General features: G+C 47.4%; 3 protein-coding genes across 3 annotated transcripts; 1 reads left to right on the top strand and 2 right to left on the bottom strand.

Moving 5' to 3' along the window:
- Nucleotides 1-163: 163 nt before the first annotated feature.
- Nucleotides 164-4652, bottom strand: PTCD1 (pentatricopeptide repeat domain 1). The gene is made up of 8 exons (XM_041462031.1): nt 4112-4652; nt 3435-3575; nt 3021-3239; nt 2595-2696; nt 1534-2286; nt 1181-1297; nt 697-879; nt 164-478 (listed from the first exon to the last, which is right to left on the bottom strand). Exons 1-8 carry the CDS (start codon nt 4568-4570, stop codon nt 299-301), a joined length of 2154 nt encoding a protein of 717 aa, XP_041317965.1. The 5' UTR covers nt 4571-4652; the 3' UTR covers nt 164-298.
- Nucleotides 4653-4793: 141 nt separating this feature from the next.
- Nucleotides 4794-11632, top strand: CPSF4 (cleavage and polyadenylation specific factor 4). The gene is made up of 8 exons (XM_041462032.1): nt 4794-5110; nt 6201-6251; nt 6753-6905; nt 7639-7734; nt 7886-7979; nt 8685-8757; nt 9311-9403; nt 10562-11632. The coding sequence occupies exons 1-8, from the start codon at nt 5008-5010 to the stop codon at nt 10628-10630; spliced, it is 732 nt and encodes a 243-aa protein (XP_041317966.1). The 5' UTR covers nt 4794-5007; the 3' UTR covers nt 10631-11632.
- A 1055-nt stretch (nt 11633-12687) lies between these two features.
- Nucleotides 12688-14332, bottom strand: ATP5MF (ATP synthase membrane subunit f). The gene is made up of 4 exons (XM_041462037.1): nt 14264-14332; nt 14063-14170; nt 13147-13263; nt 12688-12832 (listed from the first exon to the last, which is right to left on the bottom strand). Exons 1-4 carry the CDS (start codon nt 14274-14276, stop codon nt 12804-12806), a joined length of 267 nt encoding a protein of 88 aa, XP_041317971.1. The 5' UTR covers nt 14277-14332; the 3' UTR covers nt 12688-12803.
- Nucleotides 14333-23554: the final 9222 nt, after the last annotated feature.

The following is a 23554-nucleotide window of genomic DNA, read 5'->3' as shown; positions in this document are numbered from 1 at the left end:
GGTCACATGGGGAGTGACAGGACACAGACAAAACCAGCACTGACCTAAACCCCTGTTACATCTGATTTTGCTTCTTCCTTGTTTTGCAAAGGGTTTGCTAAAATACAGCCTCTCTAGTCCTCATCAGTTGAAGGAAATTCACTGAAAATGTATTTTTTCCTCCTTAAAACAAAAGGAAATATTTTATTACGTAACTATTGCAAGAACTGGGGGTTGGGGATCCACAAAGCAGCTTTTCTACAAGCCAGTTTAAAGAATCAAGGCATGCATCTTCCTTGTGCTGGAAGAACTTGAAACTTCAGCATCCTGCTCCCTTTTCCTGCACAGCCTCTGCCTCGCTGTCCTGCCCCCCAGGCTTTGCTGTCCTGTACTTGGCCCAGGGGTGGGGGGTCTCCTCTCCAGCCATAACTTTTAACCACCGGTAGTAGTAGCCACGGAAACCATCAATCTTCTCCAGGTATGGGTTTTTGTACTTGTACTGCAAAGAGAAAGCCAACAGAACAAGTTTCTGTTAGATGAGAGCTCACTTCAGCACCAGCCTGCAGGAGCTACAAGGTGCTACCAAAGAAACAGCAATCAGCCAGACCAGATGAACCCAAAGGACACTCAGGCAGACATTAAGTCATATTTATAATTCCCCTCCCTTGCTGGTGTCCTTTGTGAAGCCTTCACAGCCTGCCAGGCGTGGCTCCTTACCCTGTCAAATTTGGGAGGGTACCGCGCTGCGAACTCCAGCTGCCGGATGATCACCTCATTGGGAGGCACCTGCTTGTTCCTCATGTCCCGCAGGATCTCCGTGAGGTAACTGTAATCCAGCTGCCTCACAGCAGCAGCAATGAGGCTGCTGTAGATGTACTTGTTGGGAGTTATTCCAGACCTCTGGAAAGAACAAATTCTGCAGTTAAACAAGTTTATCTGCTGACTAGTGCAGGACTTGCAGAAGGAAAAGGCAGAGAGGCACTTTTTACACACGGAGCACAGCTCTCATCAGAGGACCTGTGAAGCTGCTTGTGCAGGGCCAGCACCTGAGCTCCAGCTACTCTGGAGCTGCATGTTTTTGAGCAGAGAACAAAAACACTCATCACAAAAACCTCAGCAGGTCTTTTAAAAGCATTAACAGTTCACTTTGCCTCTTCCTGCAGCTCAGACCCCAAGCAGCAGAGGATTTTTCTTTGATTACCTGCAAATCCGAGAGCAGCTGCAGTCCATCCTGCTGTTTGTGGCAGGCAACTGCCAAGTTACAAAATGTCTGCATGTTAGGTGACAGTCCCCTCTTCACCAGAGCTGGCAGCATGCTCTGCAAGATACAAGTGTTGGCATCACTTCCCAAAAATTCTTACTGTAGCTTTCCAGACAGGGAACTGGACATGCTAGAACAGAATCCTTAAATATTTAGAAATTAACCCAAGCACCACCTTTTGGGAAACGGTGTGAGATCCCAGTTTCCACTGTGGACAGAGAAATGGGTCTCAGCAAAGAGAAGTCTGAGACAAGGAAGTGGTGATGAGGCTGGTTCTGAGGTTTTTCTCTCACCTTTGCTCCCTCCAGGTCTCCCAGTTTACTTCTCTTCCTCATTAAAGTGTTAAAGAAGGTCACATCTACTTTTACTTTATGATCATCCAGCAATGCCAGCAGAGAGGACTCTGAGGGGCTTTGGGGTTCCACCAGCTCAGCCAGTAATGTGAATGTTTTAATGTTGGGTTCTGCATTGTCCTCTTTCATTTTGTTCAAGAATCCCTCCACATCCCCCATCAGAGCCAGTCTATGGGATGGTGTGGCCACTGTCCCCAGGGAAACCACGGCTGTGTCAGCCACCCTGGAATCCAACAAGTTGGGCAGGTTGCACAAAGGCAGCTTCTGGCTTGGGTGTGGCTGTTTCTGTTCCAGCTCACTCTGGGCTCTCCTCACCAAGGCTCCAGCCCTGCTGTGAGTGACACTGGGGCTGTCAGGAGCAGCTGGTTCTGCTTCAGCCCGAGCCACGTTTTCATTTTGTTGCTGGATCCGTTCCTCGGGCTGCACCGAACTCTCCTGAAATAATTGCTTTTCCATAGCTTCCACATCCAGCTGGACAGCAGCACTCTCTGATCCCTTCTTCCTCTGATTTTTCACCTTTTCCTTCTGCCTGCCAGGTGGCAGCTTTAGCTGAGCTGAGTTCTCAGGGGGACTGAGCAGGAGTTCAGAGGCCACAGCGGGATTGCCGATCCCACAGTCTCTGGCTGCACGCAGCATCAGGTTGTAGGTGTGGCTGTCGGCCTTTATTCCCAGCTTATTCATTTGCTGCCAAACCTGGAGAGGGGAAGATGGGTATTAAATAACAGGAGCATCTCTAGCAGCCTGTAAATACACCTGGTAATGGGATCTGTGTGACAAGGAGTGAATGTACAGCATGACAAGGACCTTGAGCTGGAGAGCCCTGTGAGATGATCCAGGGTTATTTACCAGCACAGGAGATGTCCTCAGCAAAGTCTGGTTTTCAGAACTTGTGCTAGGAGGAACTGAACTCCTCCAATTTCACCACCCCACTATTTCCATGTGTCCAGGTGATGAGTTAAACGCAGCAGCACTTTCCCTCCCCTCAGAACAGGAGGACAAACCTGCAAGGCAAATCGGAAGCCGTTTTCCTTGTCTTTTATGCAGCTCATGAGAAGGAAGCTGAAGGTCTCAGCTGTGAGGACATGGCCCTTCTGCACAATTTCCAAAAAGAGCAGAGAACATTAAACTTCCCAGTTATCCTGTGTGGTGAAGTCAAATACCACCTTCATCTTCTGGGGATAGATGTAACAAGTTTTGGACACACCCAGCCAGTTTTAAAGCCAAAACTACCCCCTTTTAGGTAATTAAGCTTAGATTTCGGTACATACAATTTCACTGTATGACAATAAAGATCAATTAAACAGAAACACATGATCTGTAATTATCTCTGCTGGAAATGAAATTAAAACCCAATTCAACATATCAACTTCCCGGAGCTTTAACCACAGCACAGAATAGGTTTAACAGGAGAAAAGCAACCTATTTACCTTGAGTACATCCAAGCACATCCTGAGGTCTGAGCAGAGGGCACAGACCTTCAGCAGGGCGTGGTAGGTGATGAGGTTCAGCTCCTCGTTTTTGCTCTGCAGCTGCTGCCGCAGTTTCAGGGCGCTCTGCAGCCCCGAGTCCTTCCAGGGAGACTCAGCACAGGCGTTGAACAGGGCTGTGTAAGTGGCCTCTGTGGGGACCAACCCTCGTTTTTTCATCTAGAGGAAGAGAAGAAGGATTTGAACTAGACTTTTTGCAAAGGGACAGCTTGAGTTTTTTAACTTGTTTTTAAGCGCTTCAGGCTAAGAAGGTGCCAACATTAACACAAAGGCATTTTGGAGACAAAGTAACATGACTGAATGCTTGAAATGCTTTTAGCTTAGGAAATACTTTGAGGGAGAAGTTAAACCTACATCATTGTAGAGCCTGAATGCCTTCTTCACGTAGCCAACCCTGCCACAGCCACCAATGAGAACAGTGTAATTGCCTTCTTCTGGCTGGACACGCTCCTCCTTCAGCATCTGCACCTCAAACAGCTCCAGAGCCTCTGCCAGCTACGAGGATGAGAAAAATCCATCATGAGGCAGCAAGAGAATCAACTGCAACGGATATTAATAGATGCAGCTGTGGGCAGATTGTAGTGCCAAGTCCTACACAGTGTGGGGCTCCTCACAATAAGGCTAGGGAGGGTCTTTGGACCAGGGTATGAGGTAACAGGATGGGGGGGATGGTTTTAAGCTGACAGAGAAGAGATTTAGGTTAGATATTGGGAAGGAATCCTTTATTGTGAGGGAAGCAAGGCATTAGCACAGGTTGCCCAGAGAAGCTGTGGCTGCCGCTGGATCCCTGGAAGTGTCCAAGGCCAGGTTCAAGGCTTGGAGCACCCTGGGGTAGTAGAAGGTGTCCCTGCCATGGCTGGGGGTCAAACTGGATGGGCTTTAAGGTCTCTTCCAACTCAAGCTGTTTTATTATGATTCTACAGGAAATTCTTATTTTAATTCTTTCTGTAAAGATACCAAGTGATAGAGACTGGTCAGAGCTGCATCTTTCATCAGTGCCATTAAAAACAAGAGAAGAGCTGGGCTCAAACCTTGTCCTCTTTGATGAGGGCCTTGCACCGCAGGAAGTACCAGTATGGAGTGTTCTTAGGGCCACGTCGAGGTTTTCTTTCTGGTTCTTCTTCTCCTTCTTCTCGAAGCTTTAAATCCCGAAAGCGCGTTGTGGTTTTGTGGTAATATTTCCTAGAGGAAAATTTATCAGACAGCGTCCCGAACTCCACACCTTCATCATCATCATCGTCATCCTTCTGCTCCTCGGTAGCTCCAGCGGAGCTGCCAGCACTGATCTCTCTGGGGTCGCTGCCGGGCAGTCTGGAGGAGGCCTGGGAGGAGCTGCACGTTCTCCAGCCCGGCAGCGGGCCCTGGCCTGGGGGCCGGGACAGGAGCGGCGCCTGCCCGGGTCCAACCCCGGGGGCTGCGCACCGCGCCTGCAACAGAATGGGGGAGGCGTAGCGGCCCCAGCGGGGGACGAGGAGCCGCAGGGAGCCCATGATGCGCCCGCTGTCCCCGGAAGGGAGCGGGAGCGGGATCAGAACCCAACCCCAGCCCTCCCCTCACACCGGCCCTCCTCACCCCGCCCCTGACCCGCGGCGCCTGCGCGCACGGAAGGGGCGTGTCCCCACCTAGTCTCTGATTGGCCGGAGCGCGCGCGCTGCCCGCCGGGCTGGGGGCGCTCCGAGCGCTGATTGGCCGGAGCGCGCGCGCTGCCCGTCGGGCGGCCGTGCCCGCCGTGGGTCCCGTCATTCCGCGGGCGGGCGGCGCGGGGCGGCCACGGGGCTGCCGCCGCCGCCTCCCCTCACTGAAGGCGCTGCCGGCGAGGAGCGGAGCGGGCCGGGCTGGGCCCGCCCGGGCCCGCCCGGCCGCCGCCTCCAACACCGCCACCATTCCGCCCCTACCTTCCCGTTGCCGGCGGCCCCCAGCTGCCACCATGCAAGAGCTCATCGCCAGCGTGGATCACATCACGTTCGACCTGGAGCTGGCCGTGGAGCAGCAGCTGGGGGCACAGCCGCTCCCCTTCCCTGGCATGGACAGTGCGTGTGGGCTCTCTCCTCCGCGGGGGGCTCGGGCCGGGGCCGAGGAGGGTGGGCTGGGCAGGGCTGGGGTGCCCGGGAGGTTTGCAGGGATCTGAGCGTCTTCCTCAGGTCTTACCCTTAGATCCACCCAGCTTCCGCTTTCCCCGTGAGGTTTCTGTCATAATCCAGATGTTTTCCTTTTCTACGTAGTGAAATTCCAGCCAGGCTGGAAAATTAAAGTTGAGATGTTACCGTGTATAAGCATCACTCTCCTGCACAGTACTTTATATTTGCTTTTTCATTCCCTTTTGGTAGATGAGGTATTTCGATGGGAGGAGTCATCAACTTTAGGTATATCCACCCAGATGTTTTCCTTTCCTACTTAGTGAAATTCTACGTAGTGAAATTCCAGCCAGGCTGGAAAATTAAAGTTGAGATGTTACCGTGTATAAGCATCACTCTCCTGCACAGTACTTTATATTTGCTTTTTCATTCCCTTTTGGTAGATGAGGTATTTCGATGGGAGGAGTCATCAACTTTAGGTATATCCAGTGTATTTAGGTGTATCACTCTGATACAGACTCAGGAGACTCATAGTTTGATTAATTTTTCTGGCTGGGCTGCTAAACTTGTGTTTAACTTCCTTGAATATTCCTCATTGTCAGGATCTGCAAGGGATAACATGCTAATGGTTATTTCAGGCAGTACTGGTAAAGAAATATAAGACTTTTAATGCCATAACTACAAATACAGCATTCAGGAGTTGGATTTTTTTAATCCCTCTGGGTCCCATCCGACTCAGGATGTTCTGTGATATGACTGACTTAACACCAGAGGAAAACCCAGTCAAGAACTTAAATAGCTGAAAAGCAAAACAAGCACCTCCAAATCTCTGCAAACTCCCCTTACTGTCCCTCAAGAAGAAAACAGATATTTTTGAGTGCCAGGCTTTCACAAGGGACTCCTGCAGGACACTAAATTCCCCAAACCAAAATGTTGCTTTTCTCTTGATGTTGGAGATTAGATTTTCTTCCTAGGGCAAGAAATATTTTAAAGGTTGCCATGAAGCTTTGATAAAATAAATAATGTTTCCTTGTTCTCTCCACAGAATCGGGCGCAGCTGTCTGTGAGTTTTTTTTAAAGGCAGCATGTGGAAAAGGCAAGTTTTGTGGAACATTGGAAAAGGCAATTATTCTAACAGGATGGGGGGGAGGGGGGTGAAAACAGATTTTCCAGCACACTTTATAGTGCTCTTGTTTTGTAAAGCTGAGGGGATAACCTAGATAGAGGAGAAGACTCTGAAGGATGTTGGAATATCTGCAGTAATTGGGAAATAACGGTGTTTTTTTAAGGGAGCTGGGAAGTAAATAAGCAAAGCCACTGTTAAAGGTTTGAACTCACCATAAGCTGACTTTGCAGTGGATCTGCCTCTTAATTACTGTGGTTTGTAGTTGCCAGGATTAAGAGCTGGAGACTGTTGTGAAGCTCATTGGGGGGTATCACATGGCTGTTTTGGAGCTCCCTGTTCTGCTGTTATCACTTAAATCTGAAATCATAGGTGATGTCTTCTGAAACCCCTCTTGCAGAGGGGTTGCTGTTGCCCTGTGTGACACACTTTGTTCTTCTTTGCCTTCTCCTTGGCCCACCCACCCTTCCACAGGAGGCATGTGCCCGTTCAGACACATCAGTGGGGAAAAGACAGTTGTTTGTAAACACTGGCTGCGTGGACTGTGCAAAAAGGGAGACCAGTGCGAGTTCCTGCACGAGTATGACATGACCAAGATGCCTGAGTGTTACTTCTACTCCAAATTTGGTAAGTTGCTCCTACAGGTGTGGGAGTCTGAAGAAGATCCCTCCTCAGAGCATTACATTCTTCTGTGTCTGATGTTAGATTGACATTTTTCCAGATATGCTTCACCTTATTATCCACATAAATTTGTGATGTACTGTAGATGTCTTCACTTGACTGCTTGTCCCTTGCAGGAAGAGGGGGGAAACTGCTGTTTTTACTGCTTTTTTTTGCCTTAAGTTCATTTTTTTGGGGTATGAGATGAGTAGGCTGAGCAGCTGGTCTTTGCATGACTCTGATTTTGGGGAGTTGATGAGCAGCAGAGGGCATGGGCGTGCAAAACTTTTGTGCACTTGCTTTCCAGCTCTGGAGATCTGGACATAATGAGGCAACTTGGTGCCAGAAACTTACACTCTTGTAGGTTTCCTTGGATTGAGGTTAGTGTGCAATTTGTAGTTTCTCCACACTTCTGGTGCACTAAATGCTTGGGTTTTGTTACCATGACTACTCTTTCAAATTTAGTTCCCCTATTTTTTTTAAAAACATAAATCATCCAGTCTGGTAGAACTTGGCTCACTAGGGGTGAGCCCTTGGAGCTCTTCATGGAGGTTAAGGCAGGCAGTGAGCCTGTTGTGCCTGAACTTACAAATGTTGGTAACAGCTCTGTGGGAGCTACATGATCCAGGTAATGTTTTGAGAGTCATTTTGATCTCAAACCTGCACAATTGACTGAGAAATGTGTTTGCCTTTGGTACAGGGGAATGCAGTAACAAGGAATGTCCATTCTTGCACATTGACCCGGAGTCGAAGATCAAAGACTGTCCCTGGTATGACAGAGGCTTCTGTAAACACGGTATGTGCCTCCCACAGTTTCTGTTCCTGTGCCTGCAGATCAAGGTGGAGTGTTGCTGTTCCATCTTTGCATGATCTGCTGGGGGATGTGCTGGGATCTGCTGGGATGTGGATGTATGGGATGTGAACTGCTGAGCTCTGTGCTGTTGCAGGTCCCCTGTGCAGACATCGGCACACTCGGAGAGTCATTTGTGTGAATTACCTGGTGGGATTCTGTCCAGAGGGGCCTGCCTGTAAATTCATGCAGTGAGTATGCTCCAGGCCTGCCCTGCAGCCTTGTTGTGTTTCCCTTGTGGTCTGGTACCATGTCAAATGAGGGTGCTCCCGTGCTTCCCAATGGTTTGGAGATTTGCCAGTGTTTAGCTGGGCCAAATTTTTACTGATGTGAGGATTGAAAAAGTATTTACAAGAGCACATAGTGACAGGACAAAGAGGAATGGTTTCAAACTGAAAGTGAGTAGGTTTAGATTAGGCATTAGAAAAAAATTCTTCCCTGTGAGGGTGGGGAGGCCCTGGCATGGGTTGCTCAGAGAAGCTGTGGCTGCCCCATCCCTGGAAGTGTCCCAAGGTCAGGTTAGATGGAGCTTGGAGCAACCTGGGATATTTCAAAGTGTTCCTGCCTGTGGCAGGGGGGTTGGAACTGTATGAGCTTTGAATCCCTTCCAACCCAAACCAGTCTATGATGGGGCAGGGCCTCTTCAGGGAGTTCCCAGTAAGACTGGCATGGTGATTAGGTGCCATCAGTGCAGTGGAATCACATGGATTTATATTCCAGAAGGCAGAGGGATATGCACCACACATGTAAAGAGAAGTGGGGAGGGGGAGGTCTGTTTCCTGTGAGCCAGATTTAACTGGCTGAATGTTTTGTTGTTTGGAGTTACTTGACTGAGCTGATGATAAAATGTTGGCATATGATTTGAGAATCAATTTTCTTGTTTCCATCTAAACCAGCCCTCGGTTTGAACTGCCAATGGGAACCACAGAGCAACCACCACTGCCTCAGCCAACACAAACACAGCAAAAGGTACCCAGATTCCCTGCCTCCCCACACAGCCACCCTCAAACCTCTCCCACAGTGCTTTAAAATAGAATAGGTTGTCAGGTGGTCAAAACTGGGCACCCAGGCTCTTGGGTTTGGAAGGGAGAATTAAACAGTGAGCAACCCTGAGTGCCATTGTAGTGATGAAACCCCACAATTGTTCCATCTTCACATGGAGATCATGTCACAGAACACTCCCACGCTACACAGAAACACATCAGATGTGGTTGTGCAGCAGTCTGCCAGGTTTTGTAATCAGGGTGACATCCCTCCATGATGGCAATGATATTTTAGCAGCCTAAACCTACTCTCCAAATCTGCTTTCCAGAGAAAAACAGGATCACTGGGCTTTGTAAGGCTCAGTGCTTGATTTCTTCTTTCTGGTGCTCCAGCTGGCAGAGCACCCACACACAGATTTGGAGGAAAATTGATCATTTGACATATGGGGTGCTCTTTTCCCTTCTTAACAAAACAAAAACCACAAAGATCTTTATCCTTGATGCACTTAACGAGTCAGAACTCTTCTCCTACCCAACAGAGGACACCCCAAGTCATTGGAGTCATGCAATCTCAAAATAACAACAGTGGGAACAGAGGACCCCGGCCATTGGAGCAGGTCACCTGCTACAAGGTAATGCAGAGGGGAGGGCTCAGGAGGGAAAGCAAAAGGCTTTTTCACAGTGTAAAAAGGTTTATGAATTCTGCTCAGTAGACATTGTGTGGTGCCTGGATACAGCTGTGGGAATTGGCCTTGAGTTCTGCCTTGCTGTGACAACGACAAATTCTGTAGGACTTTGCTGTCTGCTAATAAAGAGGAAAACCCTGCCCCAAAGACTGAAAGGAGACTGCCAAGCTGCACATTTCAAAATAAGAGTTAATAGTAATTTTTTTGTCTCATAAGCTGATTTGCTGACACTGGTGGGTGTAGATTCTCTTCTCTCCTGTTTCCAGGAAGGTCATTGAAAGTAACAGAAATTAGGTTTGCAAAGCCTGCTCAATGTTTGACTGTAAATGCACCCTGTGTTCTCAAACCAAGGAATGAGTTGTTCACCTTGGTTGCTCATTGAGGAGCACCAGGAAAATTTGGAGCCACTCAAGTTTCCATCTCCTTATTTTTCCACAAAAGCCACAGTCACTAGAAAGGGACAAAGAGTCTTCCTGTCCCTTTAGCCCTGACAGTTACAACATTTTACATGTCAGCTCTGAGCCTTAGGTGCTTGTTTGGGTGAAAGTCACTGTGATTGGACAGGGATATTAAATAGCTGAATCCATTTCACTGAAAACCTTTAATAGCTGCCTCTTTAATCTGCAAGTAAATTACAGATCTGGAGAAGGCTGTTGCACAGATACTGGCATTTCTCTGTGTTTGAGTAGCTTCAAGATGCAAAGTCACGAATCTGTGACTTTCTCAAGTTCAGAGGTGCTTTTCTCTGTTTATTCATGAAGATCAGGAGAGCCCCCATGGATATGGTGCATATCACGTGGAGTAGTCTGAGGAGCCTTAAATGTTGAAATCCTCCTTGAGTGCTGAGGGTTCTCTCCTTGGAAATGCCTTAGAATAACATGGCATCAGGTTACTCCCAGCATAGAAGCAATTTTTGCTCCAAGGTGTGGTAGCAGCCCATAAATCCTGTCCCTCCTGATACCCTGTTTCACTTCACCTGCTAAATGCTGCATATTCCACGTGTGGAAAGGCTTCCAAGTGGGAGCAGTTGCTGGATGCCTTAATAAAGCAGCTAGGAGGAAAGAGCTGTATCTCTGCAATAATTCCTGTCTCTTTCTCTTTCAGTGTGGTGAAAAAGGTCATTATGCCAACAGATGCACCAAAGGACACCTGGCCTTTCTCAGTGGACAGTGAAGGAGCAGCAGGAAGGTGCAAGGGAGCTGTTACCACTGAGGAAAGGTTTCTGCCTAGCACAATGTCTGGAGCTATTAATCAGGTTGTTTTTTTAATGCCATTACTGAAAGAACTGGTCAGAGGCTGGCTGCTGCTAAGCAACATTTTTGTAATTGTTCCCAACTTTTTTTTAAGTTTTAACCTTTTTAAAATCGATTTTGGCCTCCGCCTGTGTTCATTGAGCCCTTATGAAAGGTAGATCTAAAAGCCAGTAGAAAAACCAAGCCCTTACTGGTGCAGCACTCCACATAAACACATCTTAGGCCAGTGTTTCTTTAAAGTATTTTCCTTCTGCCACTTCTCTTTGGAGAATCTGCAGCGTTTCAGCCCTCCCTGTGGAAGCAGGAAGTCTGACTGGGAAAACTTAACACTTGCAATGTCTTCTCCTCAGTGAGGAAGCAGGGATTCTGCTGTCCTGTAGCTCTTCAAAAGCAAAGTCCTGTTTCCAGGTCAGCCTGGTGAGCTTGTCCTGGTGGCTGACGAAACCCCTCACGTACATCAGGCAGTAAAACCTGTGTCCACTCACTTTGTTTCTGTGCTTCTTGCTGTACTGAAGGTTAGAAATCAATCCTCTGGGAGAGACCTGATCAGGGGGAGAATAAACTGGCATCTCTCTGGTTAGCCAGACAATAAGGAACAATGATTATAGGAAAGCTGCATCTGTGCTCAGTTCCCACTTGCAGAAAGGAGGGACAAGAGCACGGGTTGGAGTAGGAATAGAAGAGCCTTGTCTCAGCCCCCATCATCCAGCTCACACTGAGCAGGTATTCCCACACTGGAGAGCAGGAAGTGGAGCTGTATATTCTTATGGAACACTGCTTTTAAAGTGTTGGTAGAGATTCCTTCTGAAAGCATTTTTTTTCTTTTCAACACAAACCCCATTTATTTTGAGATGACTATTTCAAAAGGGTCAATGACAAAATGTGAATTAAAAGAAAAAAAATACCCACAATGTGAGCCTTACTGATTCTGCCCCATCTCTTCATTTGCTGCCTGCCTTTATACTTTGTTTTTATTGAAATGTACTGATGGCAAAAGCTGGCTGTGAATTTCTTTTTCTTGAAGAACAAGGTAAATGTGGCTGGATTAAGAGAAGTGACCAGAGCCTGTGTCGGTGTCAATGACTGCAGTTATTTCACTGTGGAAGTTTCAAGTCTGGAGTCACAGACCATCAGACACTTTGGTAACACTGTGCCCCCCTCAGACCAAGCTGTGATCTGTGTGTAACTGGGCATGTGGAAAGGGAGCTAAAACTCCAGTGTCTGACCACCTTCCCCATGAGCTCAGGAACTTTTGGGCTTCAGTACCAGTTTTCCAACACTGAAAGCCTTCCTGTAACCACTGAAGCTCTTGGGACATTGTTCATGTCCCTCAAGAAGTGGTTTTCACTCTCCCTGCTGTTCAGACAAGGATGGTTCAGGTGGGCAGCAGTGCCCAGCTCCAGGTGCTGGTGTGACTGGGGCATAAGGAAGCTCAGAGCTGGAGCTAAACCCACAGATGCTCCTTTGAGCTGCATTTAAGAAGGGAAGTTTTCTTTGTTTTGATGGATTAAAAGTCTAAAGCATATTCCCACTCAGAACGACCTCCCAGTTTCAGCAGTGAAAGGAGGTAGAGTTGTGATGGAAATTTTGGGTTACCTGAGGCAGTGACAGGAGGAGAGCTGCAGCCCTGTCTCATCTCAGTGCTCTGCAATGATGGAAAACTGCCCAAAACACCTCCAGCCCCTGGTGACAGCTTGACTGAGAACCAGAAACACCCACAGGGCACACAAAGCTCAAATAATCTTTCAAATCAAAACACATCCTTGTCCAGCCTGTCCATAATGGCCAGGAAGAAGCAATCCCATGCTATCATTTTATCAAACAGGAATCAGTTACAGCTCCCCCAGTTCATAATACAGCCCAAGGAGCAGCTGCTTTCCCTCTGAACTCACCCTGAGGGGTGGAACTCCCAGGTGACAAGTTTATTTGCACAGTACAATTAGCAATTCAGTTAGGAGAGTGTCAGCTCTAGACATGTAAAGTGTATGCACTTTATTATTGGTCACAAGAGTACAGGTTTAATATCCATAGTTCTGATGCCTCGTGTCAGGGTAGCTGTGCCAGGAGCTGCACCTTCACCTTCGGAGGGTGTTTCAGTGGTATTTCCTCCTGCGGTCGTGCTCTGCAGCAAAGCACAGCAAGTTAATCCTGCTGAACTCACAATCAAAAAAAAAACACCACCACACCTGAAATTACAGGCAAGAAAGCATTCTGAAAAACCCATCAGCATGTGTTTTCTAGGTGCTGCCAAGTCAGACAGGAACCAAGGTCTGAACTTTCTTTGTTGCCAAGGAAATACTCAACATTCAATTTTTCTATGGCTAAAAGAAGTTTGTTTGCCAACAATCTTCTAAAAGCAGCAGCAGGCAATTGTTTTTATTCCCCAGGCAACCTTCCAAGCTGCCCTGCACACACTCAGCCGTGGTTTTTACTTACTGATGTGACTGTAGCTCCACATGTAGCTGAGGACAACATACCCAGCCAGCACCATGGAGAGACCCCCGAGGCCCCCCTTCCTCACATTGATGTATTTGTTGTAGTATCTCTCGTGACCTGCGGAGGAGGAAAGTTTTTCAGAGCAGCCAGATGAGTTGTGTGTTACCCTGAGAGAGAAAGAAGCAGCCTAGATTGACAAAACTTCAAAAACTGGCTCTAATGAAACATTTGAAGGTGTCAGAAGCAAGTCTGAGAGGAAGCAACCTCTCTGTTGTTTGAGCAGGGTGATCCCAAGTTAACAGACTTAAGCCTTAAAAAATAAACAAACAAACAAAAGGGAAAAATTCCCATTTTCCCATTTTTTTCCTAAATGTTATTATGACTTTCATAAGCTCAAGCTGCTTTGGAATTATCTAACTCCTCCATACAATATATACCTGCACACATGAATTATCAAAGGCAGACACTTGCATTTGACATTTTGTGTTTAAATCTACCTGAATGATGTGTATCTACAGCAAATGACATTGGTGCCAAGTGATCCATAAGGGCTCTGTCTCCTCTTTAAGCATCTGTAGGAATCACTGCATTTTAATCCTTTTTTGTTTACTTGTGATGCTGTGAAACCCCAAGATTTTCAGCCAACGGGTTCAGGACTAAGGGCACCCCATTTACCCTTTATACAAGAAGGAATACTGCCAGTAGATAAAGCCCACAGGAGAAATAAATTTACAGATGGAAAAACGAGATGCTACAGGAAAAACTGCTCTGGGAAGGCAAAACTGGCCATGGAGCAGCCCCTGTGCTGCCACACCCTCTCCCCCCAATCAATATCCACTCCGGCAGGCAGGGATTCTCGAGTGCTACTCTCCTGGCTCCCTCAGGAGAAGGAATCAGGGTCCCGCAGCCCCCTCACCTCTTCGTATGGCCCCCAAGATGCCGCCGGGGGTGAAGTCCCTCATAGCCAGCCAGCTGCCCAGCTGGCCCAGCTTCACGTCCATCAGCTTCGTGTCCTTGAGGAGAACTGCGGCAGGGAGAGGGAGAGAGCCCGGTCAGCGCGGGGCTGAGGGAGGGAAGGAGGAGAGCACCGCGGTCACCTTGATCCCCCCGCACTCACCCGGCTTCGCCATCTTGATGTGCCCGGAAGGGACGGGCGCGGGGGCTCATGGGAGGAGGGAAGGGCGGGAACGCGGGCGGCGGGCGGGACGGGGCCGGCGCCATGTTGGGTGTGCCGCGGCGCCATGTTGGGTGTGTCACGGCCCCCTCAGGAGAGGCCATGGCGGTCCCGGTGCCGTCTTGAGCCCGTCCAGGCTGTCCTAGGGACAGTACAAAGAGTAATGGGTACTAATCAGAAATAGGGAAAAATGTTATTATATATACAGAAAAAATTCCTCACTGTGAGGGTGATGGGGCCCTGGCACAGGGTGCCCAGAGAAGCTGTGGCTGCCCATCCCTGAAAGTGTCCAAGGCCAGGTCGGACAGGAATTGGAGCAGTGTGATCTAGTGCAAGGTGTCCCTGCCCATGGCAGAGGGTTGGAACTGGATGATCTTTAAGGTCCTCCCAATCCCTTAACATTCCGTGATTCTGTGATCTCCTCTCTGGGAGTCAATTCCCCAGTGAGGGCTGCACACTCTGCCCCAGCTGCCACAGGCACTGCCAGCCTGGCAGAGAGCTGGGGCACCTGAGGGATTTTCCCTTCATTTCCAGTCCAGCAGGTCCCTTCATCAGCTGTGCTCTTCCTCAGGGGATGGTAAACAACTCCTGATCATGTCCTTCAATCCCCCAGGGCAGCGCCTCGCACCGTCCCACGTTTTGGGGTGTCAGGTGCCCTCCTTGCAGTGCTTCAGATTGTGAGGAAATATAGAAAAATTCACAAGTTGTCATCAGCATCTTCACACGTCTCCATAAGCAATCTTGTCGATGTCCCACAAATGAACCCTTTCCAGTGTGTTCTTAAGTTGCAGCTCTAACATAGCAAATATGTGCTCACAGACAGCATATACTGCAACATACATTGAAATTGCCACTTATTGTACTGTAAGAAATTCTTTTTCAGTGCCCACTGATGCCTTTTCCCTGTGGGAATATGCTGTGTTCTGCTCCAGCTCCTCTGGAAGAGTGTCAAAGACAAAAGGAGAGGCTGGGTTGGGGTATACGGTGTAGATAAACGCTGATAACAGGAGTGGTGGAGCAGTTAATGTGCAGATAAAGATAAATTTTACCTTCCTGAAATAGGAATTGCAGAATATCCCGAGTTGGAAGGGACCCACAAGGATCAGAGTCGAACTGCTGGCCCTGCATGGAACAGCCTGTGCAGCCCTGAGAGTGGCTGCGACCATTTCTTGGGGAGCCTGGTCAGTGCCCCACTCCCCTCTGCGAGAAGAACCTTTTACTGATATTCCCCCTGACATTCCAGTCATTCCCTGAGTCCTGTCCCTGCTCCCAGAGAGCAGAGATTGTAGCTGCCCCTCAGGAGGAGCTGCAACCTGTGATGAATCTCCCCTCAGTCTCCACCAGCAGAACAAACCGAGTCACCTCAACCACTCCTTGTTTTGCTTCTCCCCAAACCTTTTCCCATCTCCATAGCCCTCCTTTTAATTGCTTGAAATCTTGTATTGTGGTGCCCAAAACTGCATGCAGAAGTTGAGGTGAGACTGCACCAGCTCAGAGTAAAACGGGAAAGAGCCATCCAGATTTATTTTGTTTTCCCCCAGAGCCTTGCTGGGGGGTTCGGGCCCACGCTGGGCACACCTGCAGCCCTGGGTGGTGGCACCAGGTGTGACTCCAGCAGGTGTCACTCGCAGGCAGCGGCTGCGGCTGATGGTCCCCGTGTAGTGACCTCTAGAGGCTTCAAATCCGCTCGTGCAGGTTCACGGCAGTGTCAGGGTTTGTTGTTGTTTATTGTGCTGAAGCTGAAAAGCAAAGTGCTGCAGCGGTAAGCAGGGAGCTGCCGTTCCCCCGCTGCCCCTGACAGGTCAAACAGCACCCCGGGACTCCTGGATGTGAAATCTCCATCCCACAGAGGACCGGTAGTGCAGATCAGAGATGAAAACTAAATTAAGGACGCTGAAAGGAGCCCACAGGGCTCCCACATAAACACTAATCTCTGCAGCTTTTACTTCTCTTAGCTCGCAGAGTCTTATTCCATACTGCTCCCTCCTGCCACTGCAGGATTCTTGGAGCCTGCAGGGTTGTGTTACCTGGTATTAAATGAGGTGAGGGACTTGTGCTGTCTGAAGATATATGGAACTGTGTCACACATCAGAGGCGGGTATCCATGTCTAGCTTCACCTTCTATTTTACCAAAATGAATTTATTTACATTGAGTACTTCTATAGCATAACATAACATAACATCACATCATTTTTAAAAAAAGGCAGAAGGAATGCATTGCTTGCTGCTTGATTTTTTTTTTTTTTCCTTATTAACAGAAAGTAAGATTAGGAATGTATAGTGTGTCTAATCACCTGAAGAAAGGGTTCCAAATTTAGACCCTGCTAAATGAGTTTAAAATCCTCTTATCAAATTATCCTTTATTTTATTATTGGACTGTACCGGTAACTGTCGTTTTATGGCTGAAGTGTCCCCTGATGAACTACTATGTGCCCTTTTTACAGTACTCGCAGAAAATCATGCTCCAAACTTGCCTCCCTCATTCTTGCAAGGCAACCTATTGTTTTAAATAGGATTACTCATGCAAGGCAGATTAATTCACCTACAGGAAGAAAGCCAGTGGCGGGGGCCTCATTTTAAGGAGTTCCCTGCAGAGTAGAAAAGCACATAAAGCTGCTCAAACTGCTTATAGCAAGATCTGGGGAAATTTGGATTGTTAGGGTAAGAGTGGACATCCTTAATGAGGATCCATCTCCAATTCAATTAGAGGCAGCAGTGACTCAAGCCTTGGCCTGAGCTGCCCATGCTGGCAGGGTGAGAGGAGCAGGGCTGTTCTCTTTATGCCACCTTAACCTGACCCAGCAGGAAGAGTGGAATGGTGCAGATGTGCAGGAGGTTTTGCTGCACATTTCCTGCTTTTGACCTGTGCTGCTGGCCAAAACTCAGGGTCTTGTTGGTTGATCCAGATGGGAGGATCTGTGACAAAGAAAGATGTTTCTGATGTGTTTCTGTTTGCTTACAAGAATTCTCGCAGCCCTTTTTTCCTGACCACAGAAGAATTCACACACTGAGAACCAGTTGCTTTGCTTAGAGCTCCAGACCTGCTCCAGGCAGCAATGTGACCCCAAATCCTTGTATTCTGTCCAGGTCTTATATCAATGATTGTTCAGGCTCTTTGAAGTTTCCGTTCTCTGCTTGTTTCCATACTCTGTCTTTCTGTCTCTTCCTCCACCTGAACCGTAGCATCCACACGTAACCTTCTTTCCTTTTAATATCCTACTCCAAACTGTCCTCCCAGAGCCTTCAGGTTCTTGAGCAATCTTGTATTGTGGGTGACAATAGACTTAATGTCTCCTTCAGCTACCTTAAATAAAGAAATGCAGTTAAACCTACCAATTTCAAGAAGGTTTAACCCAACCTCTAAAAGTAAAAGCTTAATGGAGTGTTGCCCTGAGGTTTTCATCTTAGTGAAGACCTCTCTAGAAAATGCTGTGAAGTTTGTACATAATGGCATAGAAATAATAGAAGTAGAAATAAAAATAGAAATGAATTCAAAAAACACAGAGCATTTTGCAAAAGACGTCAATGGATACGAAAGAGATTTCCTTTCTTCACTAACAAGTGTAACACATAATATTGCAGCTTTTAGTCCAAAGATTCAGATGTGGCCCAAAAAGTTAAGTCACACTTCATCTGAGTTGCTGAAAAGGAGAAGCAAAAAGCAGAACAGCCTCCCTCGAAGGTTGGGATCATATTTCCTGTTCTGTGTGCCACCCTTTGAAGACTCAGGGTCTCACCTGGGTGGTCAGTGGTCCTGCAGGAATATACAGACACAGTGTCTGCAGGTGTGTGAGGTAGCACAGAGTGGCCTTCAAGAAGGTCAAGAAACGAGGATTTACCTAAATGATCCCGTGCCCACTGAAACTGATGACAAAGCACCCAGTGCTTTTAATAAAGGATCAAACCTTCAGTGGTTTGTGGACCAGATATGGTTCTGAAACATGTGGTTTGGCACAGGATGCCTCTTGGCTTCAAAGCACTCATTTCAATCTGATGAATTCCCACCAGCACAGGTTAAGGAGCTGCAGCCATCAAGGAGAAAGAGAAATCACGGGCTACCAGCTCTTGCAGAAGCTCAACAGAGAGATGCACATTCTATCAGCCAGTAATTTGGAGAAAAGTTATGGCCCCAGGTTGCTTCATCCAGTCAGTTATTTCTTAATTGTATGAACTGTCTGGTGTGGTGAGAGCAGAGCAGCTGCTGGGGTTTCAGCATTGTTCATCTAAAACTGTGCTTGCAGTGGAAACCAGACTCCAGCATTGAATAGGGTAAGAAAAGGGTGTGGAGTTTGAAATCTCTTCCATGGCCAGACTTCCTCAGGAAAATGGTGAATTGCCCTGCAGAGATAATAATACCTAGGGATTGACATGGCAAAAGCAGTTGAGAGAATGAACCTGTGATTGCAAGCAGATTGCTTGCTCTGTGTTATTATAGAGCCATTTTCCTTCATCAACCTCAAAACACTTTGCAGAGGAGATCACTTACCAGTGATTAATAGTTTAGCATGTACATAGTTCTTTTCTCCTTCACAGCACTTCAGTGTTGATGCATCTTCATGCTCTTGTGATAAAATGTGTACATTAATGTGATTATCTTTTTAAGGGGTGAAATTTGAGCCCTGGGTTTAGGAGTGGGGAGGGGGAATTCCTCCCTCCTCCTTTGGTCCTGTCTTGCTGGCCTTTGCTTGTATCTGGTGTCAGTTGCAAAAGTACCTTATTTTATAAGTCTTTGATCAGCCTGGTGGTTAGCTAAATATATACCTGTGGGGAGATAATTACATGCTATCAGTAGTAAAGTGTACTAAAATAATGTACGTTAATTAAAACACTTGCAAAACCAAAGCAGGAATTTTCTCAGAGATAAATCTGCTGCAGCAACAGCTGTATCTGAGGCTGTTTCCCAGAGACAAACATGAAAATAGAGCCAGGGACCAGTAAAACCCTGTTTCTTCATGCTAAAAAGAGGAGAGATGTACCCAGTGGGAATGGCATGGTGGTATCAGTGCAGAAGGGCAGGGCGATCTGCCTTCATTAGTGGGAGAAGATTGGCGTGATAAATTCCATCTTATCCATGTGTCTGTTTGGCTAAGTGTGAGTGGCCCAGCAAGGGGAATGTACAAATGGGCCTCATATTATCAGGGGAGAATTTGGAGACTAATTAAATGATGTGACAGAGGTTTAAAATAAATCACCTTGTTACCATCTTTGAATCCATTGTCAGTTCCTCCAGCACAATCCTTGTAATTCTCTCTTCCCACATTTATGTCTGATGAAAATAAATGTGGAATTTGTCTCTCTGACCTTCCCAGCTGAAGCAGCCAATGGCTGTTCTCCCTCTCCTACGTTGTTTCTTGGAAGAAGCTCAGTTGCTGACATTGAGCCTTACTCAGACCAAAGACACTGGTGGCTTTGGGACATTATTGCCTTCAAAGCCCTGTGGCATCTGTTGATGTTGTTTCCTGCAGATCCCAGACCACAGCCAGTCTCAATCCAGCACATCTTCCCACTGAAAACTGGAAGGGTTTGCATCCCAGGCTTTCTCTTCCTGAAAGCTGCAGTCACTTCACCTGGGACAGCAAGGAGACATGAGGCTGAAGCAAGTGCCAAGGAGCTAAGAACAGCTGTGCCAGTGAGATCTCAGGCTTGTACCAGTGGGTGAGCCGAGCATCTTCTTGGAAGACACAAAGGAGTCAGAAGGTTTGCAGGGCTGCAGTGGGAGAGCCACAGCTCAGCCCCCACCAGCCAGTTGTGTCTCACCACATGTAGCCCAGGCTGTGCAGTGTGGTACTTGCTCATCTGGAGGGTTAGATGAAGGCTCTTTCTCTAATCCATACAGGCAGCTGCCATTGGATTCATGGCTGTGTTGACCACTGGTGAATGAGTTGGTGCTGCTCCATCTATCTCCCTTCCATGTGTTTGTTTGCATCATTCTCTCCTGGCACATATCCCTGTTTTTGTTGTCATACTTTCTCACAAAAGCGATCCTTTACATTCCCTCCCCAGGCTGCACCAGATCAAATTCTACCTTTTTCCTAGGCAGTGAAAGTGGCATAACAGATCTGTCTAATTAAGCTTGCCCCATGGCCATGTTATCCTATATGCTCCTAGAGCCCGGGTGAGAGGGAGATTCCTCTCTAAAGATCAGCTAAGAGTCGGGTGGGATTTCAGCCATGAGACACTGACATTCAAGCAGGGCACGTGGGCACCCCCCTTCCCTCTGCTCTGCAGTGTGGACTGGGAGGGATCACAGGGGACCAGGACAGGGGAGCCAAGCAGCAGCAGGAAGCATTTAAATGTATTTCATTTCAGGGTGACCTTTAACAGGTGTGGATTTACGGATGGGGAGGGGAGAGGGAAGTAAGCAAGGGATTAAAGGGACTTTACCCTCCCTCCACTTTAAGCACCAGCTTGCACAACATTCCAGGACTGTGAGATGCAATTTGTAGCTGTGGGGCTTTATATCTTCTGCCTCCTGGGTTCCAGGCAGGGTCGTGGCTGCCCCTGGGCTTTAGAGCTGCTTGGGATTCAGTGGAAGGCATTGTGCTGCCAGGTGCCTGAGATACAAACCTGGGGAGCAGGGTGAAAAATCCCCCTCTTCTCTGCAAGAATTGGCATTTAACATTTTGTGGAAGTGCACGGTTCAGGCAAACACAAGGTGTGTGATATATTCCCTGGGTGACTTTGCCTGGAGATGTTCTCTTCTTGATCCAGTGCTGCTGTGTGCTGTTGAAAAGCTGCTTTCCTCTACCCCAGCACCTGCTGCAGTTTAGTGATGGATTAAAGCAGCTCTCCATTTTCCTTATCCCTCTCTGGGGGGAGTTGTAAAGTTTAATTAATTACATTTTGTAAAACATGATGAGATTCTTGGATGATAAATGCTACACAAATGTAGAGTATTTTTTAATGAGCGCTGTATGACGGCTGCAACAAAACGCTTGTTTAATCAAACTGATCTGAGCTGCAAAAAAAATCCTCATCCTGCTGCTATCAAACAGGATCAAGTACTCTGTCTTTCATGGGCTATTGGTTTTGAGGATCCCAAGGCATTTTTCAAAACTTTAGCAAAATAAAAAGGCAAGGAGCATATTTGTGTCTCTATATTTTACAGATCTTTCCCTTTATGTGTGCAGTTATATAACAAACCACTTGGCAACAGGGAAAGGAAGGATCAGAATGGTGTGGCTGGATGTCATGGCTGTGTGACAGGGTGTACCTGCTTCTGTATTACTGGGCCACATCAGGCACCACACTTTTGCACTGTACATTTTGTGTTTTAGATGTTTTCCAGTTGTAGTCATGTGAAACCATCCAGGTTGCAGCATCCCTGGTTCCCTCTCCTAAGCAAACAAGGATAAAATGAAGCCTGGGAATGTTGGTCTTCAATGCACATGCAATGTAAACCTTCCCAGGAGTTTCCATGCTGGAAACTGCAGCCTGGGGTAAGGACAAGCAGGGTGCCATTTTTTTTTTTTTTTTTTTTTTTTTCCTGGAATTGTGTTAGGAAAAGAAAGAGTAATTTCTCAAGCTAAAAGACCAGCCTTGGGCCACTTGGAGAGTAGAACTTCAGCCATACGTTTCTTGTGGAAAGCACCTTCTCCTGTTACTGGAATGCTGAATTGTCAGATCACCAGTGAACAGAGGAGATATGACTTGAAGCAGCACTTAGAGCAGAGCCTGGAAGGAGCAATCTAAGATTTCCATCCTGTGATGACCCAGCCCAGTCCCACAGCCTTTGGGATCTGGGGATGTTCCCAGCAGAGGTTACTATGGCTTCTGGCACTGGTGTTGTGGGACTGAAATGATGGCAGCAGCCAGGCCCTCTGTCCTTCATCCCCACTGCAGTTTCCTTAAAGCTGCTGCTTTCCAAAATTTGCCTTTTCTGGACTTTTGATAATCTCTGCTGCTTTTGGCCAGATGGATTTTTCCTTAAGGGGAGAAGAACAGGAGGAGAATGGCCTCGATATAGATATTGTCTGGCTGCGCTGGGAAGGAAAACGAAGACAGAAGAAATGAGCTGTTGAACCCATGGTGTTATGAGAGGGATGAGTGAGACATTTTAGGGAATAACCAACCAATCAGCCAATCTCACAAGCAATTTGTCTTTCCTCATTAAAAGGCAACACCATAGTGGGAGAAATGTAGAGCCATTCTTCAGAAGATTTATTGCCCTGTAGCATCTGCGCAAGAAAACTCTTAAGTGCTGAGTAGAGCAGGAAATTGGAAGTAGATTGCACAACCTGCAATTCAACAAAGTTCTTGGATCTTCTGTGGAAAGAAAGTGCTGGGATTTCAGAGCTGGCTCTAGCTTGTAAGGCTGGCTCAGTCCTGGGAGAGGAACCAGTGCACATTCAGTTAAAGCTGATGGAGACTTTCTTATTTACTGGGCTAGCTAATAAGAGCATCCTAAAGTGCTGCTTTAACCAGAACAGATGGAAATACTTCCCAGTGCTGTGATGGATCTAACTGTGCCTATGATTAGTGAACCAAATACACTGATACGAGCTACTGGAGTTCACTGGACCTCTGACAAGAGAGGGGTGCCTGTGTTCCCTGCTGTGAACATATCTCTTTACAGCCCTCTGTATGTACAGCATTTTCTCAGAAACCAGCCTCAGGGACAATTATACATTAATAGCTACTTCTTTCAGAAGCAGCCAGCCCTGCTCCTGAGAAACAGCTATTTTCAGGCAGTCTTGTTCCTGTGGAACTGCTATTTTTAGTGAGTTCTATTTCTGAGGCCAAAAAAAGAAGAAGAAGCCATTTCTGTATCCCTCCACCATGGCCCAGACCCACTGGCTGTGGTTGACTTGCATTTTGCAATAAACATTTCCTCTTTACATCTCAGTAGCCTGAAGAAAGTGGTTCTCCAGCCATTACAGAAAGCAGCAATCTGAGCTGGGGATAATTATGCAGGGAGGGTTTGTGGGAGGCAAAGCCGTGCTCACATACTATAGATTCCATTAGAAGGAGTAGGGAGATGTAATGGGGCTCTCCTGGGAGATGCAGGACTTTTAGATACCTAATTTGGAAGTCCGTTCTGGTATCCTTTTTCAACATCCCAAGAGTAATGATTAATCCTGTACTCCAGGTTTCTCTGAATCAGTTTGTAGCTGTAGTAAACACGGGCTGAACACGATAACGTCACTGGTGCTCTGGGTAAATGACTTGAGGCACGAGGAGCTCAGGGGCCGTGGCCAGTAACTCACTGTGCACCCTCCTCTGGCAGCGGCTGCG

This window comes from Pyrgilauda ruficollis, unplaced genomic scaffold (assembly GCF_017590135.1).
Source record: "Pyrgilauda ruficollis isolate IOZ18807 unplaced genomic scaffold, ASM1759013v1 scaffold16, whole genome shotgun sequence".
NCBI classification, from domain to species: Eukaryota; Metazoa; Chordata; class Aves; order Passeriformes; family Passeridae; genus Pyrgilauda; species Pyrgilauda ruficollis.
Note: the sequence above shows the minus strand (reverse complement) of the source record. Positions and strands in the feature narration are given on the sequence as shown.

Coding starts and splice junctions, on each gene's coding strand:
- ATP5MF (XM_041462037.1), bottom strand. Junction 13,264..14,062: donor CTTGGGGGCCATACGAAGAG/GTGAGGGGGCTG, acceptor CCTCCTCCGCAG/GTCACGAGAGATACTACAAC. Junction 12,833..13,146: donor GTGGAGCTACAGTCACATCA/GTAAGTAAAAAC, acceptor GCTTTGCTGCAG/AGCACGACCGCAGGAGGAAA.
- PTCD1 (XM_041462031.1), bottom strand. CDS start 4,570: ATGGGCTCCCTGCGGCTCCTCGTCCCCCGCTGGGGCCGCTACGCCTCC. Junction 3,576..4,111: donor CCCTCATCAAAGAGGACAAG/GTTTGAGCCCAG, acceptor TCATCCTCGTAG/CTGGCAGAGGCTCTGGAGCT. Junction 2,287..2,594: donor GCTTCCGATTTGCCTTGCAG/GTTTGTCCTCCT, acceptor TCCCCTCTCCAG/GTTTGGCAGCAAATGAATAA.
- CPSF4 (XM_041462032.1), top strand. CDS start 5,008: ATGCAAGAGCTCATCGCCAGCGTGGATCACATCACGTTCGACCTGGAG. Junction 6,906..7,638: donor TTACTTCTACTCCAAATTTG/GTAAGTTGCTCC, acceptor CCTTTGGTACAG/GGGAATGCAGTAACAAGGAA. Junction 8,758..9,310: donor CAACACAAACACAGCAAAAG/GTACCCAGATTC, acceptor CCTACCCAACAG/AGGACACCCCAAGTCATTGG.